General features: G+C 47.6%; 1 protein-coding gene across 7 annotated transcripts in view; it reads left to right on the top strand.

The window, feature by feature from the left end:
• Positions 1-21,294, top strand: part of CNOT1 (CCR4-NOT transcription complex subunit 1) — a 1,826,813-nt gene that overhangs the window by 218,081 nt on the left and 1,587,438 nt on the right. For all 7 annotated transcript variants that reach the window (XM_078668607.1, XM_078668606.1, XM_078668608.1 and 4 more), the window contains exon 6: positions 9,401-9,455. In XM_078668607.1, coding sequence (XP_078524733.1) covers positions 9,401-9,455 — 55 coding nt within the window. The remainder of the gene's footprint in view (positions 1-9,400; positions 9,456-21,294) is intronic.

Consider the following 21,294-nt stretch of genomic DNA (forward strand, 5'->3'; position numbering starts at 1 on the left):
CTACATACATTTACATGGTCATCTCTTACTTTTCTATACTCCATCTTTGCCACAATGGCGAAAAACAATCTGAAGATGGAGAGGATGCCCATGCGCACTGTATTCCAGGGGACGAGTCACCTATCTCGTGATACTTCGAAGACTCTTCCAGGACAACAGGGTGCAATCATCCGGACCCAACACTAGGCGATCGATGCTAAGATAGGAATGTCAGCAGCCCTACATGCCAAGAACAGATGCATACTGGTAAATAGCATTTTCCATATTATATAGCAAATGCAGCCTTACATACACTAGAGCTGAATGCTGTAAGGACTCCCCATTATATCATAAAGAATACATTAGAAACGGGGGAAAAACAAAAGCAGAGCATGTTTGAAATCTGTTTTAATGCTTAGCACTTAGCACAAACTCTCAGATAGGACTGAAAGCATTGACAGCTCCCAGGCTGCATTGCAGAATGTCAAAAGTTTCCCCTTTGGGTGAACTTACAGATCACCAAAGCTTATAACCACATCATTCCATACATAATTAAATTGAGCAGCAGATAAGGAGCAGAAATGGTAACAATAAAATCATAAAGTGTACAATTTATTTCAGTATATATTAAAAAACATAGTATACAGGGTTACACCAATAAAAATAGTTATGCACATCAAGAAATTCTACACAAAGTGGGACACAAAACAAAGAAAATGATCTCAATTAAAATGAGGTGAATACTCTAGTCCCAAAAATCTAATCAAACTCCAAATCATATGTTAATATTGTGGTTGGAGTAGTAGTTTCCAATGACTTAACGTATCACAACTCAAGGTTGCATCGACGCGTTTCGGTTTGGCACTTGTTTCTAAAACCAACACCTTCTTCAGGATTAAAATCAGTTCCCACATACAGTTAATACATCTCATAGCAGGTCACAAGAGGACCTCAAAACTTCCAGACTGTTTCACGATACCATTTAATGGTCATCTATGCCATGTTTGCGGATCCCATGTATTCGAGATTTTAGAATACAAGGCAGTAAGAGTATGTAATCCCCAGTTATCTCTGGTTGTTTTTCCTGTATTCGTGCAAAACTAGGCTTCACAAGGTTTTTGCCGGTATATAAATATATTACGCTGTCAGTTTAAAGATTACGTGCTAGTTCCAGTCCCCGTACGTAGCTAGACCGCCCGCAGTCTGCTAGTTTTCCATAGGACGGCAAATCTGGTCCAAATCCTCGAACGGTGAATGAAAAGCTAACAGCTAAAAAGGCTGAAAAGCTAACTCATAGCAACATAGAAATAAACTGGCACCGTGCCTTTAAGGCAGTCATGACCCCCAACTTCCCATCATGCCTCAAGGGTGACAGTTAGGTCAGTTGTTCTTTCCGGCTCCTTCTGGAAGGACCCTGGTTACACAGCTCCACTTCTTTCTGATTTTAGTCAGAAATAATCTTCAGTTCTCTGGAAAATTTGGACTTACTTAGACGTCTCATCATTTGAAATAAGGTTCGGTCATTTTTTTGACAATTTGGCATTTTTTCCACTCCAAAGTGTCATCTTTTTGACCCCTGCCCTGCTTGTGGAAAAAAGAATGCCAGGTCAGACTCTCAAGCGCAGTCTGTATTCTTCGTTTGCCTAAGGACAATGTCCCCAAGACTTGCCCTCATTGCAAGTCCTTATCCAAAAGGACTCTAAAAGACGGAAAGGATTGGTCTTTATGGGCTGGCAGAAAAGGATAAATCCTCTACCAGAGGTAGGTCACCGGTGAGGAAGGGCTCTAAGAGGGCGAGATCTTCATCCAGAAGCAAAATTCCTCGCTCTTTTGCTTCAGCGTCGGGCTCGGCGCTGAAAAATCTACCACCGGTGGGTCATTTGTCCAAAAGAAGACCACCGATCGTGGGCTCTCCGTCGAGAGAACAGTCATTCAGATACGTCTCTTCTATCCCCGTCGACATCGAAGAATCGTGAACGTCCGCTGTCGTCAACCCGGTCGAGGAGCAGAAGCCCTCTGCCGTCATCTCAGTGATCTGCATCGAGGGGCAGGAGTCCTCTGCTGTCGTCAACCTGGCGATGATCGTCGTCGAGGAGCAGAGGCCCTAAGCCTTCGTTAGCACAACGACGTTCGGCCAGGGGCGGCCTTAGGCATGTGCAAGCTGTGCACCTGCAGAGGGCCACCAAACCCCAGGGGCTGCCACGCCAATATATCCTTAATATAATAGTCCTCTGAGGACGGATACATATTGCGTGGCGGCCCCTGGCAGGGATTTGGCGGCCTCTGGCTCTGTTTCACTTCCAAACACCCTTACGCCCCCCCCCCCCCCCCTTCTCCCCCTTTCCTTCACTGGCCTCCGTGCCTGCGTTCCTCCGGGGGCCCACTACCTATGCTCCCTGCCCAGGGCCGCTATGAGCCTAGAGCCGCCCCTGGTTAGGCGTCCAGTAGCATAAGCACTCTGCTGTAGTCGGCTCACCAACGTTCGACGTCGAGGCACAGAAGTACTCCGGCGTGGTCTGCAAGGCACGCAACGTCCAGGAACAAGAGTCTACGTCAAGACCGGTTCCAACACCAGGCCGGAAATCTACATCTAGAAGAAGGTCCAGGTCAGCGCCGAGAAGGGATCAGTCAGAGCAGGTCACACGCCAGACGTCTAGGCCCACATCAGTGAGGTTTGGAGAAGGCTCTGTGGTTCTAGTGACAGAATCAGCGTCACAACACTCCTCTTCACTCCTCGAGACGCCCTTCAGCGGAGCATTCACCATCTGCATCGCCAGAAAAGCATTCAGACAGACCACGTCATAGATCTCCTTCACATCACCGGGAGGCTTCCCCTGCTGTTCATTTATTCCCGGGATGGCTCCTTCCCCTCCATCACTGGAGTAAAGATCCTGCAGGAGCATCCAGACGGGAGGAAGAATACACCAGTCCTCTTCACAGATCACCCCTGAAAAGATTGGTGCAGGAAGTTGGCAGATCACCCCCGCCCAGACGTTGGGAACGTGCAGGCAGTTCACGGGAGCGCAGACCTACTTCCCATCGCAAAAGAAGGTCACTTACATGGTCTTCCTCTTCCACTCGATCCTCGAAGAGGCACTATTCACCCACTCAATCGGATAGCCCTTTGTTAAGAGTATCCCCGATAGATGACATTAACACGTACCATGATGTGCTTCAGAGAGGAGCTCAGAAGCTGAACATCGAAATGTCTACTAAGGTGGCAACTACAGTTATTTTTGATACTCTACCTCAGAGAGCAGCATCTCGCCCGTTATTTCCTCTGGGTCCTGTTCTTCTGGAACCGGTGATGTACATTTTTCTCACACCAGCTGGGATTAAAGATGCACCGGCTAGGATTCAAAAGAAATAAAAGTCTGCAACAGACCCTAAAAATCAGACCCGCCTGGGGACTCTGTTATAACTGCGGCAGCGAGAAAAACTCGTGCAGTAGCTGCATCTTCGTCAGTCCTGCCGGACAAGGAAAGTAGGTCCCAGGGCTCTTGGTGATAGAAGGTTTGCGGGTCTGCCGCATCATCGCTAAAGGTCTCTAGTGCAGCAGCCTTATTATGTCGCTACGACAGAGCCTTATTGGACTCCTTGGACCGCTTCAAGGAATAACTTCCAAAAGATCAAAGGGATTTTGAGGAGGTCATCAAAGAAGGGTCACTTGTAGCCAACCAAGTGATTATCACAGCATCGGATGGTGCTATACTTTCATATGTGCATGGGATTTGCGCTAGGAGGTCCTCTTTGTTGAAACTAACCGCTCTCAAACCAGATGCTCAACAGAGGATCCTAAACCTCCCTTTTTTTGGCTCCTCCCTGTTTGGCACCCATACGGATGAGGAAATGGCTAGGATGAAAGCGGAGCTAGATACCCTCAAGGCGGTTGGATTGGAAAAGAAAAAGGAGTTTAAACGGAGATACAGACCCAACCAACGCAAGGGCTACCAACAGAGGCTTCAAATCCCTCAATGGTCCCAAAACAAAAACCAAGGCAAATCGCAGTTTCAAGGCCGTTAGTCCAACAGAGGTACAGGAGGTCATCAACAGCAGTCCTCTAACACAGCCAAATGAGCAGGGAAGCAATGAGCAGGAGCTTCCTCTGGCGCGGTTGCCCACTCCAGTGGGAGGAAGTGCTTCACATCATCTGAAAGATTGGTGCAGCATAACAAAAGAACGTTGGGTGCTCAGTATACTGCGCAGTGGATATGCAGTCATTTTTCGTGTGCCTTTAAAGGGCATTCCTCCGAAAAGATCTTGTCCTCGCCAGTTAAAGTTGCTTCGACAGGAAGTGATGACCCTTCTGCGAAAAAAGGCCATAGAGGTTCCTCCCGCTCAGCAAGGGAAGGGAGTTTATTCCAGGTACTTGTGAGTAAAAAAATGTGTTCCGTAAACATTCAATTAATGCAACCCTTAAAGAAAAATCGAAGACACTCAATTCGGATCTTACTTATAACACGAGTGGGCTACTGAACATCAAAAGAATAGCCTAGCGCATGGCTATGATAACTGTGACTTGTAACTTATTCAACAGTAAGCTTTTTAATCACCTTGGATAGTCTTGAGGCAGTATTAAGTTGTATGAAGCTGGCTGTCCTCGAACGTTTTGGATAAACAAAATAGCTATTGAAAAGAACAAATCTATTTTATCACTTTACTGATGAGAGAGCATGATACAAAGAACGGTCAAGGCGCGCAACAGATAATTCCCTAAAAGGTGGGCGTTTGCATCTCTTTGGGAATTATGACCGTTCTTTGTATCATGGGTATTGTATCATAGTGGGTATTGCTAGGGTATCTATTCTACGTGAAGGAATCTGCGGCTAGTAGTCTCTTATCAGATGTACGAGTTACTTACCTTCGGTAATGATGTGTCTGGTAGAGACTATTCTAGCAGCAGATTCCTTCACGGCCTGCTCTTCCTCCCCGTTCTCCGAGGACCCTTGGGCTGGTCTTCGGTGCTCGCCTCCTGGTGGTGGCTATGTCTTCTGTGAGTGCTTTCTTTTGCTCTTGACGGTGGCTCCGTCTTGTTGCTGTTCATTCCTCCTCTTGGTTCTTTGGAGGATGGTATAACGGTGCTTCTGTACCCCGCTGCTTGGCTGCTCCAGTCGAGGAGGTTTGTCTTCAATATCTGCCTTCCCCTCCCCTTGCTTCTAGGGGTCCTGGCCCCTCTGCCAACCTCTGAGTTGAGGTCAACTGGTCGTGCCTCCCCCTTGTTCCTTGGGGGGTGGTTGCCCTTTATGCTGGGGTGGCTTGGAGGTTGATCTTGTCTGTATTGGGACTTGCTCACCATCCTTGTTTCTGGAGGAGGGTTGTAGGCCTGCTACATGTCATGACTTTTTACGCAGGTTCCTTGTCTAAGGGGACCGAGAGGGGGCGAAGGCTGTCTATGTACTGGCAGGGTGGCTGCTCAGGGCTCTGCTCTGTTCTTTCTCCTGCCCCTGCCTTTGGACGCTGCTGTGTTGCGCCATTCCTTATGGTGTCTTATTCTATTTTCTACTCTTTCGCACAGTGTTCCCATGCTCCCACAGTTTTTTGTCTGGTGGCCCCGCATTGTGGTGCGGGGAAGTTCTCTAAGAAAACAAACATAGGCATGCCGGGGTGGAGCTCTTGTGACCTCGCTGTAGTCACGTACGCAGACTATGCCTGGGCGGAGTCGTGTGGTGCCGCCCCGCCCCTGGCACCAGGGATGCTGTGGCGAAAAGTTTCCGGATCCAGTCTCGCGCCTGGGGATAATTCTACGTGCAGAAATCTGCGGATAGAATCGTCTCTACCAGATACATTGTTACCGAAGGTAAGTAACTTGTACATTAGGAGGCGAGAGCAAAAAAAAATAAAAAATACGAAGATGGCGACCAAAGGTGGGAGCTTCTGGGGGTTGCCCTTCGACGTCACAGAAGGACACCAAATGGTGGTTCGTCGACTCCCAACAACAGAACCCACCCACTAGATGGCGGAATAATGCACAGCATGCGAATCCAGAAAATTCTTCAACCTGCAAAACTACACAGACAGGTAATCTATTAGTTATCCAGACATTGATCTGTTCGCAGACGCCCCAAACGCAAAATGCTGCGCTTTTGTATCCAGGCGCCCTCAGCCAGGCTCCAGAGGGAATGACTTTTTGATCAACTGGTCAGAGAAATTGCTCTACGCTCTTCTACTAGTCCTTCTCATGCAGCTGGTGATCAACAAACTCTACAGATCCAGGCCAGAGTTGATCCTGATTGCGCTAGAGTGGCCTAGCCAGTGGTGGTACCCGGCCCTGCTACACCCCTCCAAGACACCACACAGGAGGTTGCCATGCTATCTGGATCTGTTAAACCAGTTGGGAGGGAAGGTTTTTCATCCCAATCTTCCGTCACTGATATTGGCAGCATGGCTCCTGTGTTCCTCGAATATGGTCACTTGGGCCTCTCGCAGGACTGTATGGAGATTTTTTTTTTAAACAAATTGTATTGGGTTATTCTTCGAGAGGATGGGCAATAACCCTACAATGACCTGTAGGAGAAATAGGATTAGCTTCACATAACCACATTTTTGCCATTGATCAACACCTGCCAAACATGCAGGCGAAACAACAAAAACAAAATGCAGACAGTTCTCGATCTCCATACAAGAAAATACTGCACAGTGGTATCGATATTCACATACAGACTGAACTGGACAGCCCGGTCATCTTTTTCGGCCCCCATACATCTAACTCTGCCTTCTGTATGGAGATTTTTAAGTAAGGAAGAAGGCCTTCTACGAGGAAATCATATGCTTTCAAATGGAAGCGTTTTTATCTGTGGCGTACAGCTAATGGACATAACTCAAGGTTATTCTATCATCTTTTGTACTTTGCTAAAGCAGGATTACAGTTCTCTTCTATTAGAGTGCATCTGGCAGCAATTACAGATTTAAGAAACTCTTACTCGGGCCTCCTTGTTTCAAATGCCAGTTGAATTCCAGGGTTAATTAAGGTCCACCTACCAATTTGGTTACCTTCCTCTACTTCGGAACCTAATATTGTCCTCTAGAAATTAATGCTCCCCCCCCTTTAAACCCATTCACAAAGCTTCTCTGCAGCACCTCTTGGAAGGCTGCTTTTCTAGTGGCAATTACCTCTGCTTGCAGGGTGAGCGAGATTCAGGCCTTATGTTCCACAGAGCCTTCTCTTGTTTTCCATGCGAACGAGGTGGTTCTAAGAACTTACACTATTTTCCTACCTAAGGTGATCTCTGACTTTCATATGAATCAGTCGATCACCCTACCCACATTGTTTCCAAATCCTACCACTCCTCCAGAGAGGGCATTACATTCACTTGATTTGAAAAGGGTGTTAACATTCTGTATTGATAGAATGAAGGATATAAGAGTCAGACAGTCTTTTTGTTAACTATGGTCCTTTGCACACTGGTTTTCCTTCTAAACGGTCCATCGCTAGATGGATAGTATCCTTTATCACATTATCTTATCAGCTAGCTCACAAGCAGCTCCCTGGCAAGCCACGGTTCACTCTACGAGTAGTAAAGCCGCTACGTACCCACTCAAGAGAAATGCTCAGTCCACACTGTTGTCCGTCATTACTGCCTAGATTTTGACACTCAGGCGGTTGCTCAGTTTGGGCAAACCTCCTTGAGGAATTTATTTGGATAACAAGTTGTTCAGAGTGTTAGATATGTAGGTATTCGTCCGTGGGGTTCAGGGGATGGACTTGATACTCTAATCTGAAAGAGACAATTAGTTATGTATTCCTTACTTTAGAATTACCCCAGGCTTCAGACTGGATCTGAAGAATTTTTTTGTCAGCAGTACCTCTGCATGTTGAAAGGTGGCGTCAGTTGGCTCCTCAATCATCGTTTGTGTCGTGGTCGCCGGGATAACGTTGCGGCAGCTACTTAGAACGCCGCCTTTGTGCGATGTTGTCAGTTCTTTCTTTTTCTGTGCCAGCCAGTGCAGATCTGGAGAGAGCGGTACCTCCAGTCACTTTTTGACTTTGTCTCGACTTTTGTTGACATTGGTTTTTGAGTCCATCGACTCCTGGTGCACAAGGGATGCCTGGTTTCAAGGTTTGCAGTTCCTGCTGAAAGCTATTGTCTGCGACGAATCTGCATCGCCTGGGCTTGTGTTGCCTGGAACACGACTACAACACCAAGTCGTGTTCCCACTGCAGGATCATGAATCTAAAGTCTTTGCCGAGCGGTCCTAGAAGCTTCACGAGACCCGGGAGTTTGCTCCGTGCCCTTTGAGTATCCAATAGAAGAGCAGGATAAGTTACCTGTAATTGTAGTTCTCTTCCAGGGGAATACTCATCAGTCCTAAGCAACCCTCCCTGGATGAATACCATGTTTATAACCACCCTCGGTCTCCTTATGATTACTACACAGCTTTACACACCTTTGAGAAAAGACATGACCCAACTGTCACCTGTGGGGCATGATGGGATCCTGGAGGTCTTGGAAGTCTTAAAGACTCTGCGCTATTGTTTTGCTGAGTGGTCTATATGTAGCCTTCTGGGCTAATCAGCCTGCTATCACCTTGCCTTTTTCCTTGAAAATAAAATCTATGATCAAACCAGTTTAGAGTACGTTTCTCTGTCTTGGAAATGTTTTTATATACGTTTTATTTTAAATGAAAAATATAGTGCAATATTGTCATATTTGAGCCTAGTTTGGTGTTCGTGTGTGTGTATATTTTGATGTATGTTTACACAAGGCTAGTCCTTAAATTTGGTTAAACAATCATTAATATATATACATTTATAATGAATATATATTTATTATATGCACGAGTGTCCCTGCGTGTGGGCGGAACTATTCCGTGCTTATGACTGTGAGTATACCTGGAAGCGAACTATGGTTACAGGTAAGTAACTTATCCTTATAAGGGGTTGCCAGGTATTTGTGAGTAGCATAGGTGTTTTGTAGCATGACATACCAAAGGCGTGTAAACCACTCTGTGATTGGGCGGGGCAGAAGCTTTCTTCCAGTGGAGTGCAATGAGTTATTTGGCGGCACAACATGCATTTTTCAAAGTATTTCACCTGGACATTAATGTCCTGATTTATTTTCGACTGGTCCTGATTTCAGGACATGTAATGGTTCATCCTAATCTGCATTGTTGTGCTTGTGGTTTATTTTTTGTAAAAGAGAAATTTTTGAATACAGATTGAGTGGAAAACTAGGAAACCTGTAGTGTCCAATATGTATTAATCATTCATTGATGCACAAAAAATGAAATGCTCAGTTAAATCGGTCTGCATATTGTCCTCAGCAGCCCTTTGTTGACCTGCTGTGTTGGATGGTTGATAAAATGAGTAGATGTTTTGGAGTCTTGCTACTCAAGCATTTGATTGTGTTTGTAGTGACTGCTGTGTAATAAGCGCACTCTGTCACTGAGAAGCACCCAATGTTGACTGATCTCTCCTCTTCAGGTTATTTTCGGCCTTGCTTTGTTAAGTTCTTCCAGCGCAGATCTTCGAGCCTTTGGTAAGTAATAATTTGTGACTGAACAAACATGCGTTCTAGAAAGGAGTTCTCTTCCTGATAAAAGAACATTTAAATTGTGGTGTGCATTTTTTGATCCTACAGGTTCTCATCAGAGAAGAATGCATGTCTACAGTTACTGCCTTGTTAAAAAAAATGCTGGCTGTTTTCTGATCAGTGTATCAGTTGCAATCATTGACCTAATGCAATCTTGTACTGCTATGTTTGCATAACCATTGCCTTTTGTTGGTCAGCTTCCAGGATTAAAGTGAAACCAGAGCACACTTCGTGGTTCTTAAAGGAAAGCACTAGCAAACCATTAGACGTTTAACAATTTGGAGTGACACTGCAATAAAAATGACACAACAGGCCATTGCTCCGTTTCAGTGATGTAAGGCTGCTATATCCGAAATACAACAATTTCTTAAGTAGCTATTTCCCATTTCGAGACTATATAGTCTGCTTTCAGACTTTGACACAGAATGATTTAAAGCCTCAGTTTGACCTTTGCACTGGGCCTCAATAAAAGGGAATTGTTAGTATACTTCGACTTTAGAACGAGCTTTACACTCCCTTTGCTGATCCACTACCTGATTTGTTTTTCATCGAAGTCTAGCGGTGAATGTGGGGCGGGTGGGGTTTTACAGGGAAGGGGGGAAATTTACTGCTCAGGCCTTGTGGATGCAAGCGCAGTTTGGCAGGTGCAACCTGATGTCAAAGCATATTTCTATACATTGACTTTCATTTTGCATACGGGTGAAACCTAGAATTTGTAGTCCTGGTGCTTTTCAACTGAACTAATGCTTCTTATGATAGTTTGTTAAAGGAACAAGAAGTGATGCGAGGATCTGAGCTTTATGCTAGGAGATTACCAGGCTAGTTTACCACAGAAATAGCAAAGTCCAGAGTTCTGCAGTGCCTTGAAAGTTATGCATAGTGTTTTAAACTCTAGGCGTTTTGCTATAGGTACGCAGTGTAGGTTGATCAAAGTTTAGGCCACTGATTTAGGTTTGGGAATTTCAGCGAGAAGTCTCGCAGCCGCGTTTTGTAGTATTTGTAGAGGCTTCTTGCGGATCCCAATATATAGTGAATTTCCATAATCCAGCTTGTTCAGGGCAAGAGTGTTAAAAACCAATCTTTAAAGTTGTTTTGGGATGAAAGGTCTGATTTTCTTTATCATATTTTGCGTGTAAAATACTGAGGGAAGAAGAGGCTTTTATTTGATGAGCAAAGTGAAGTTTGCAGCCTAACATGATTCCCAAGTTTCTTCCTTTTTGAGCTTGAATAGGTAAGGGTCCCATATTGCGGGGCCACCAGTTAGAACTGACGGATCTGTTACCGATGACGAACACCTCAGTTTTGCAGCGTGAATCTTTCTGGATTCACTATGCTGTGCATATTCCACAAACTGGTGGTTGGATCCGGATTCGTAGTCTTTTTTCTCTTTTTTTTGTATTTTTTTTTTGTAGCCCAGGTGGGCGTCGACGTCCCACCATTTGGTGTCCCTTCGGTGACGTCGGCGTGCTTCCGGCGGAAGCTACCACCCCTGGGTGCCATCTTCAGATTCTTTTTTCCGCCGTTGGGTCTGGATCGTCGCGTGAAGCTCCAGAAGTTTTTGAGGAGGAAAGGAGAAAATATAGCAAATCTTCAACAGAGAAGACCTGAGAAGATCGGGAGAAGAGGACCTTTAGAGAAGAGACGACGAAGAAAGGAGAGAACTTCGAAATCTTCGACGTCCTTGGAGGAATGCGCACACAGGGGGCCCCCTGAGCGCAGGTATGTACAAGACGCCCTTTAAATTCTGCAAGAACTGCCACCACAAGTTCGCACAGAAAGACCAGCACCCAGTCTGCAACCTCTGCCTACCTATCGACCACGAGAGCAGAGACTGCAACGCCTGCTCCGTCTTCAAGCCGAAGACACTCCGAGTTCGAGAGAGACAGAGGACGGCTCACCATACAATGCAGGGCAAGGGCCAAGCCCCGACGCTTTACAAACTGGGCCTCTCCACAGACGATGAGGACAACATCGCCCAAGGCCCAGATGACTTCACGGTCGCTGAGACCGATAAGAAAACGCCTGATCAGGTAGGAGAGTCTACGACCCCGAAAACTCCCACAGGGCCTCGAAAACCAGAGGCAGACTCTCGAAAGTCTGAGCCCAGAGCCTCGAAAGGAGCGCCGGCGCCGAACAAATCGACGGCCGAAGCTGCATCCTCTGAAAAAGAGCCCAGCGGATCCTCCGAGAAGGACTCCCGGAGGCCGAAGACCAGCGAAAAGCAAAGGTCATCGAAGCAGGTCCCCGAAAAAGGGACTTCGACTTCGAAAGAAAAGGAGCCGAAGAAAGCTTCGGCGCCGCCGAAAAGGGCGGCCGAAACGCTCGACGACGAACAGGCCGCAGAGATAAAGAGAGGCTCGAGGCCGAAATGGAGAACATCCTTCAGAGAGAGAAGGATTTTGATGAAAAAATGAGGAGTTACAAGATCCCGGCAACGAGCGTCGCTGTGGTACAGGAGCTCGAGGAGTTCGACGTCAAAGAGCCGCCGAAAACTCCGGAACCGTCGGAGCACGAAGAGGAGGAAGACCTCTACTACACAGAAGGGGATTACGGGGAACAGCAGTCAAGCTACGGCTCAGGTTCCTCTACTGCCCAAGACCAGGAATGGCAGGACATCGAGGCCGAAAACCCAGAGGAGGCGGTAGAAACATACCCCTCGAGGCCTTCACAACCGGATGACATTGGGGCATACAATGAGGTGGTCAAAGGCGGCAGCAGCTTATGGAGTTAAGGAGAAACCAGAAGCAGACTTCCTGCTTGAGACATTGCTCCCCATACAGACAAGAAGTCCGTTCCTGCCCATGCTCAAGAGTATCACAGACCAGGGGAAGGAAGCCTTCAAGGACCCGGCTATGTGCAGATTAGTAACGCCGAGGACGGAGAAGAAATGCAAATTCTCCTCCCAAGACCCAGCTTACATCAAGGGATCCGTCACAGCAGATTCTATAATCGCTGCAACGGCCAGGAAAAGGGCAAACATCCCAACAACGTCTGGACCTCCACCTGACAAAGAAAGCAGGAGGATGGATCTAACTGGCAGGAAAATTGAGAGGAACGCCGCAGCGCACTGGCGTATGGCGAACTCCAACGCCCTCCTGAATAGGCATCAATACCAGAACTGGGATGAGATGGGACAGTTGCTCAAGCACCTCCCGGAACAATACCGTGAGAGGGCATCACACCTTGTGGAAGAGGGGAAGAGCATCGCCAATTCGTGCCTGAAGACAGCCTTGGATGGGGCAGAAACATCCAGCAGAAGACTGATGGCTATAGGCATCACTGAGAGAAGGCAAGCCTGGCTCAGGATCTCAGGTTTCAAGGCTGAGGTTCAGAACAACATCCTGAACACACCCTTCAACGGGGAATCACTGTTCGAAGCCCCAGTTGATGAGAAGCTCACCCAATTGAAGGACAGCGAGACGGCAAGGTCCATGGGGGCCCTGCAGTTCAGGGGGATGAGAAGAGGCACTCCTACATGGAGGCTGAACGGCAGAGGTGGAAGTCAGCGAGGAGATTCTCACCAGAGCTTCCACCAGGGGCAACAGAGTGACAACCAAGGCCACCAGGGCCAGCAGAGGCACGGCTGGAACTACCAAAGCAGGGGCCAGTCCTTTCGGTCAAGAGGAAATGGACGGGGCCAGAGAAGAAGAGGTGGTGAACAACCACCCTCTAAGTGACTTCACACGGGAGAAGGTGCTCCACCACCCAAGCCCTCCGGGGGAGGAGCACGGAAAAAGAGGGAGGAGAGGCCTACACGGACAAAACACAAAGGAACATGTAACGCCGGTAGGAGGAAGATTGAGATTTTTTCTCCAGGAATGGAGGAAAATAACAGACAAGTGGATACTCCATATCATGCAGTTCGGATACTGCATAGAGTTGGAAAACAGACCACCAAACAGAAAACCAAAGAAAAGACAGCACTCGGGAAGAGAGCTGCAACTACTGCAAGAGGAAGCCAAAGAACTCCTCCTCAAAGCGGCCATCGAACGAGTTCCTTTCAAAGAACGGAACAAGGGAGTGTATTCAAACTACTTCCTAGTACCAAAGGTGGACGAAAGTCTAAGACCCATCCTGGACCTACGGTTCCTAAACAAATACGTCAGAACGCAGAAATTCAAAATGACGTCCCTACAAGAGGTCATCCCACAGATAAAGACAGGGGACTTCTTGTCCACAATAGCCCTCAAAGATGCGTACCTGCACATCTCCATGAACAAGCAGCACAAGCACATGCTAAGGTTCACAGTAAACGAGGATCACTACCAATTCACGACCCTCGCTTTCGGCCTAAAGTCCGCACCAAGGGTGTTCACCAAATGCCTCGTGGCAGTGGCCGCACACCTAAGAGGGGATACACGTGTACCCCTACCTCGACGACTGGCTGGTAAAAGAAAGCTCTTACAAGACATGCAAAGAACATGCAGAACAGGTGACAAGAACACCAGCAAGCCTGGGTTTCTCCATACACTGGGCAAATGCTCAATAGAACCAGAGCAAGTGAAGATCTTCCTGGGAGCCCAGATTGACACCGTCCAATGCAGAGTCTTACCGAGCGAGAAGAGAACGCTCCGCCTACTGAGGGGGAAACGTCACTATCAGAAGGGGCGAGCTCTGACAGTGAGGACTGTGAGCAAGATCTTGGGGATGATGGCATCATGCATACACTTGGCCCCCAATGTACGCCTACAGATGAGACCACTCCAAGAGTGGCTACAACAGCAATGGTCACAAGCTACAGGAAGTTGGGAGGATCTAGTGGTTGTAACGCACAGGGTGCAGGAGGAGATAAGGTGGTGGACCAGGGAGAGAATAACAGAAGGGAAACCTCTAACACCACCGGACCCAACAGTGACCATCACCACAGACGCATCCCAGAAAGGGTGGGGCGCACACATGAACAGGCTCAGAGTGAGGGGTCTGTGGAGCCCTACAGACACAGTCAGGCACATCAACTACCTGGAACTGAAAACTGTGTTGCTAGCCCTCAAGGTTTTTCAGAAGCACCTGTACAACCAGAAGGTGCTAATACAGACGGACAACACCACAACGATGTTTTACAAACAGGGAGGAACTCAGTCTTTCCCTCTGTCAAACTTGGCACAAGAGATCTGGAAATGGGCTATACCACTAAAAATAGATCTGCTAGCCATACACCTGCCAGGGAAGGACAATGTAGAAGAAGATTGGCTCAGCAGGCAGACTTCAGCGTCCCACTAGTGGGAACTCAATACTCAGGAAACAGACTATTCAGGAAATGGGGCATGCCAACAATAGACCTATTTGCAACACACCAGAATGCAAAATGCCAGTACTTTGCATCCAGGCAACCAGAGGCACTGTCCCAGGGGAATGCCCTATGGATAAGCTGGTCGAAAACATTTGCCTACGCTTTTCCCCCGATACCACTGATCCCGAGGGTTCTCAACAAATGCATGAAGAGCAACATGACGCTCATCCTTGTGGCACCACAATGGGCCAGACCTGGTTTTCTCAGATAATGGAGATGGCGCAGGGGCCACCACACAAGTTCTCACAAAGAAGAGACCTACTCTCCATGGAAAACGGAGAAATCCTACACCCAGACCCAGAGCACCTCAACCTCTCAGCCTGGCTCCTGAGGACTTAGAATTCGCACACCTAAAACTACCAGAGAGCACCCTGCGGGTGCTGCGAGAGGCAAGAAGGCCCAGCACACGCAAGTGCTATGGGGAAAAATGGAAAAGATTCACTCAATGGTGTTGCAAGAAACAGCTCCAGAGGAAACTGACCAAGGAATCCACGGTGCTAAGGTACCTCACGCACCTAATTAAGGCTAAACTAAGCTCATCCTCGCTGAGGGTGCACCTGGCAGCGATTGTGGCATACACAAGAGGAGAAACAGGGAGAAGCTTTTTCACATCCCAAGTCGTAAAAAGATTCCTGGAAGGAGTGAAAAGAATAGCCCCGCCAAAAAGAATGCCGCCACCGGCATGGAACCTAAATGTGGTACTGACGGAGCTCATGAAAGCACCTTTCGAACCCATCCACAAAGCATCACTGCAAATGTTAACAATGAAGACGGCCTTTCTGGTAGCAATCACCTCGCTACGGAGGGTGAGCGAACTGCAGGCACTCGCACTGCAAGAAACCTACATCCAGATACACAGTGATAGGGTCGTGATGAGAACAGACCCACACTTCATGCCATAGGTGGTGTCAAGGTTCCACATGAATCAGAGTATTCAGATTCCTAGCTTCTTCCAAAACCCCACTACAAGCGCTGAGAGGTCGCTCCACACCCTAGACGCAAGAAGGGCTGTGATGCACTACATCGAGAGAACGAAGGAACACAGGAAAACAAAACAGTTCTTCGTATCCTTCGCAAACAGTTACATGGGCAAACCAGTGACTAAAAACACCATAGCGCAATGGATCGCACAGACAATACAATTCTGCCACAAACAAGCTGGCCAGGAGCTAACTGGAGGGGCACAGGCCCACTCCACCAGGAAGAAAGGAGCAACAATTGCCTTTCTGGCCAACACACCAATCCAGGACATATGCCTGGCGGCAACATGGGCTTCAGTGCACACTTTCACTAAGCACTATTGCGTGGATGTACAGATGAACAAAGAAGCACATGTAGGACAGAGTGCTTAAACATATATTCAACAACCAACGCTCATCTTCCACCCAACTGCCACAAAAGTGAGGAAAAACGCTACAAAATCTATGCACAGCATAGTGAATCCAGAAAGATTCACGCTGCAAAACGAATAGTTTCTTACCTGTCGGTGTAGTTTTGCAGCTTGAAGATCTTTCTGGATTCACTAGCGAACCCACCCACCTCCGCCAGAAAGATGAGGCTGGAGAAGAAGGTGGAAACACAAAGAAAGAAAGTTGAAACTTAGAAGATACGTGAAAAGAATTACGTAAAAAAAAAGAGATTAACAAACAAAGCCATGGATTCACTACAAAGACAGAAAAGGAAAAAGAGGCAGAAAAAGGAATCCGAAGATGGCGCCCAGGGGTGGTAGCTTCCGTCGGAAGCACGCCGACGTCACCGAAGGGACACCAAATGGTGGGACGTCGACGCCCACCTGGGCTACAAAAAAAAAAGAGAAAAAGACTACGAATCTGGACCCAACCACCAGATTGCGGAATATGCACAGCATAGTGAATCCAGAAAGATCTTCAAGCTGCAAAACTACACCGACAGGTAAACTATTCGTTTTTCCTGAATTAAGCTTTAGGCAATTCGTTTTCATCCATTGATCAGCTTGCTTCATACAGAAGCAGAACCTAAGACCCGCCTCAGTTGAGTCTTTGGGGATAGACACGTGTCGTCTGCATAAGATACCACTGAGAACCCCAGGGACTTTATCCGCTTCACCAAGGGTGCAGCGTACAATTTAAAAAGTGTAGGGCTCAGTGAATAACCCTGCGGCACCCCACATGCCAAATTAAATTGCTCAGATGTGCAATTTCCCGGAGCAACATGGTTTCTTCTGTTAAGAAATCTTGTAGTAGGGCCAAGGCAGCTCCTCTGGTTCCCCTGGCCCTAAGGGAGCCTCGAAATAGGTCTGAAACTGCTGGGTACCAGGGGATCCAAGTTACTTTTTTTTTAATATTGGGAGGAAAGAAGCCATCGTCCAATCAGTGGGGATGCGTCCTCTGTTGATCACTTTATTTAAAATTAGTGTGAGTTGTTCCACGAACAACTTGATAGCTAGATGAATGATTTGAGGGGGACAGGGGTCTAGTGGGAACCCTAATTTGCAAGCCATAAGTTTCATTACTTGCTCTGTCAAAGGGGGAAAACCTATCCAGGATTGTGGGAGAATTATTAAGTCAATGGATACTTCCTTATGATTTTTATTGAATGAATTAAAAACCTCCTTGACTTCATCTTGGAAAAAACTGGTGAGGGTGTCGGGGTTTGATTCGACGTGCTGACATTTTTTTGTTGCCATTTTTGATAGTTTTGTTATTGTTTTGAAAAGTTCCTTGTCCGGGTTTTCAGCTAACATGATCTTTTCAGTGAAGTATTTATTTTTCTCCCTGTGTATCAGATTTGTTTTCCACAATGGCTTTTTATTAGTATCTCTGCCTCTCAAGTCATAATTGGTTCTCCACTTTCGCACCAATCTCCTACAGGTTTGTTTCTGTGACCTTAAGGTCTTCGAGAACCAGGGTTCAGACCGGGTACTACGCTGGGATTTCTGCTTTTTCTCGGGCGCTAGAAGGTCCATGGCCTCCTTTATCCAGATATATTTAAGGGCGACTAATGTTTTTCAGATTCCCACCTGCTCCATTCCACAAGGGTCCGTAGCTGGGTTGCCTGGTAGTACAGCAGCAGATCAGGTATGCCCAACCCTCCCCTCTCTGGGGGCAAGGTCATCAGCCTGAGCTTTATTCGCGGCCTCCTGCCGTTCGAGATGAACTGGGCGAGTTCAGATTGAGTCTGATGGATCCAACCATCGGGCGGCCGTAGCGGTATGGTGCGGAATAAATAAAGAATATGCTGCGATATTGTAATTTTTATGGCCGCCACCTTGCCCAACCATGACAGCGAGAGATGTCTCCATCTGCCCAGCTCGATTCAGACCGTATAGCGCAGTCGTGTGTAATTGATGCGTACCGTGTCCTGCAGGGTGGGCGCCAACTGGCATCATGCGCCCAGCGGAAGGGAAAGTGCTCCTGCAAGTAGGACTGAGAATGCCCTCCCAAGGAAAGGTCCAAGGCCACCGATTTGGACATATTAACCATGAATCCCGACGCTCGCAAGAACGAGTCCAGAAGATCAACACAGGCCGGCAGGGAGGCACTGGGGGAAGATAAAGAGCCCTAAACTTAACTCTGTGCACCCTCTGATCGCGTCGCATCGTCTGCGCAAATGGTTCCATATACAGGGCGAAGAGCAGGGGCGACAGGGGGCACCCCTGTCTCGTGCCCCGCTCAATAGAAAATCTGGGCGAGTCACAGCCGTTGACTGACCGTTGCCGAAGGGCTGGTATAGCAGTTTAGGACCCATGTGCGGAACCTTTCGCCCAACCCTGCCTTCGCCAGAACCTGCTCCAAATAAGGCCAGTGGACTCGATCGAATGCTTTCTCAGCGTCTATTGCGAGCATCATGTATTCGCCCGCCGTCCGCGTAGCCTTCTCTATTAGATGTATGCCCTGTTCGAGGCATATGAGCTGCAGATCCTACATTTTGCAATAGATCGCCACCTGGTGTTTGGCTCGGATGATTGCAGGTTGTTGTCTTCTTGGAAGAAGTCTTTGTAGTTACGAGATAGGTGTCTCCTCCGTTGGACAATACTGCGCATGGTCATCGACTCCATCCTCAGATTGTTTTTTTCCGCCACTGGGTTCGGATGAAAGTTTTCAACTCCGGCTAGAAAAGACTTTTTCAGCATTTTCGAAGTGTAAAACTTTAGACAAACAACTTTCGACATCGAAGACACTTTTCGACATCACCAGCTACATCGCGGTGCATCGACGCGGGCCGTTGGGCCCATCAGCGCCGTACGGCGTACGCCTCATGGAAAGAACTCCATTCAAGAGATGCCCGTTATGTCGATCAAAATTCCCTCATAGCGACCATCACGGGGTTTGCAACCTCTGTCTCTCGCCAGAACACGACGAGTCGACCTGCAGAGCCTGTGCCTCCTTCCGATCGAAAAAGACCATTCGGGATCGGAGGGCCCATCGACACGAGATGAGGAGATCAGCACCAACACCGGAGGCCATCTTTGAGAAGGAGATCATCGAACAGGACATCTCCGAGGACGAGGCTCCACTCGTCGCCGAGGAAGACTCGCCTGATCTCCAGATCATATCGGGAGCAGAGGACTCGGACGATTCGATTCCATCTCGACAACCCGTGAGTACCTCTGCACCACAGACACTGCCCAAACCAAAGGCAACGGTCAGCACTCCGCCTATGGGGGCCCAGTCGAGACCGAAATCTACCCTCTAACGCCCCGCCTTCGGGCTCGGCTCCGAGGAAAAAGACTACGCCTTCCAATGCCTCGGCACCGAAAAAACATATGCCAATTCCACCTCCTCCATTGGCACCGAAAAACCCTTCGACACCGAAGGACCCTTCGGCACCGAAGCTAACACACCCTTCGGCGCCCAAAGACTCTTCGGCACACAAACCTGAACAGGCATCGGTGCCGAAAACAATAACTGACCCGAAAGCTTCGACTCCGAAACCATCCGGTTCCCAAAACAAAGACGGGAAGATGGACTCCGGCGCAACAGGACCAACAAAACCTGTCTTCACGCCAAAATCTACGATGACGATAACTAAGACCACAAGGCCTGATACACACAAGCCTAAAGAACATTCGGCACCGAAGAAATTGCCACAGGATTCAATAACCCCTCCTAAGGCAAAAAACGCTAAAGAACCACTATCGACACAGAAAAAATCGGCGCCGAAGAGGACTATACAAGAGGAAGAACTATTTAGACCAGATCCAAAGCAGAAAAAGGTCTATATCAATCCAAAAACTGGACATGTGGAAGCAATTCCACACAAGGAAAGACCAGCAGACACACCACTTCCAACTGTGGTTCCTGCCAAAAAGGATTGTGCAACCTCTCCAATGCACCCTTCCTCTCCTTCACCTTCTTCCTCTCCACCTTCTTCCTCTCCTATCACTCCATATATTGGGCATGTAACTTCTCCTGCATCATCACACCACACTGACGAGGAGTATGATTTAGGTGGGGGGGATGATGTACCAGATACAAATACATATCCCTTACATGAGGATGTCAACCCAGATTATACCAAGGAGGATGATGCATATAATTTCCAACCAAATAATGCACCAGACATACCTGATCCTCAGTATTACCCAACAAAACCTTCCCCTCCAGAGGATAGTATTGGGTTTAATCATCTACTAAACAGAGCTGCACTTTACCACGGAGTCCCAATGCACTCTGGTGCCATTGAGGAAGATTTCCTACTAGACACTTTTGAGCAATGACAGAGATCTACTCAAATACTACCTATGATCAAAGGGGTCGTTAAACATGCCCCAGATATTTTTAAATACCCAGTAATGTGTAGGGTACTAAACCCAAGAATAGGGAAAAAGTATAGGCCAGCACCATCAGATCCTATCTACATTAAGGGACACCTACCATTGGACTCTTTAGTTGTGTCAAATGCACGTAAAAGAGCAAATTCCCAGACTTCTGGGGACACCCCCCAGCCCCCCCCCCCCCCCCCCCCCGACAAAGAATCAAAAATCACTGATGCGTCAGGGAAACTGATTGCTGCACAAGCAACAAACATTTGGGGCATAGCGGACACACAAGCCTTACTCTCATGCTACGATAGGGCTCACTACGACCAACTAGAAAAGTTAATGGAACATCTGCCAGATCAATACAAGGATCACGCAGCAAAGCTCTTACAGGAAGGCAAACTAATATCAAATGCCTCCATTAAATGCGCACTAGACGTAGCTGACACAGCATCTAGGGCAGTGTTATCCTCGGGCGTCATGCATGGCTACGCATTTCCGGTTTCAAACCAGAGGTGCAAACTACCATCCTCAACCAGCCCTTCAATCAGAACCAATTGTTCGGGCCAGAGGTAGATAATACGCTAGAAAGGATTAAAAAGGACACAGACACTGCTAAGTCTATGGGTGCATTACAATCTAGCTAATGGTTAAGGGTAGTGCACAGCCTATATTTCTACGTGTTCTTCCAAAATTTCTTTGTGCTCTCTGGTATCACTCCCCTCCTGGAGTGTGGACCAGTATTAAACGAGTTG

The sequence above is a fragment of the Lissotriton helveticus genome, chromosome 12, assembly GCF_964261635.1.
Source record: "Lissotriton helveticus chromosome 12, aLisHel1.1, whole genome shotgun sequence".
NCBI lineage: Eukaryota > Metazoa > Chordata > Amphibia > Caudata > Salamandridae > Lissotriton > Lissotriton helveticus.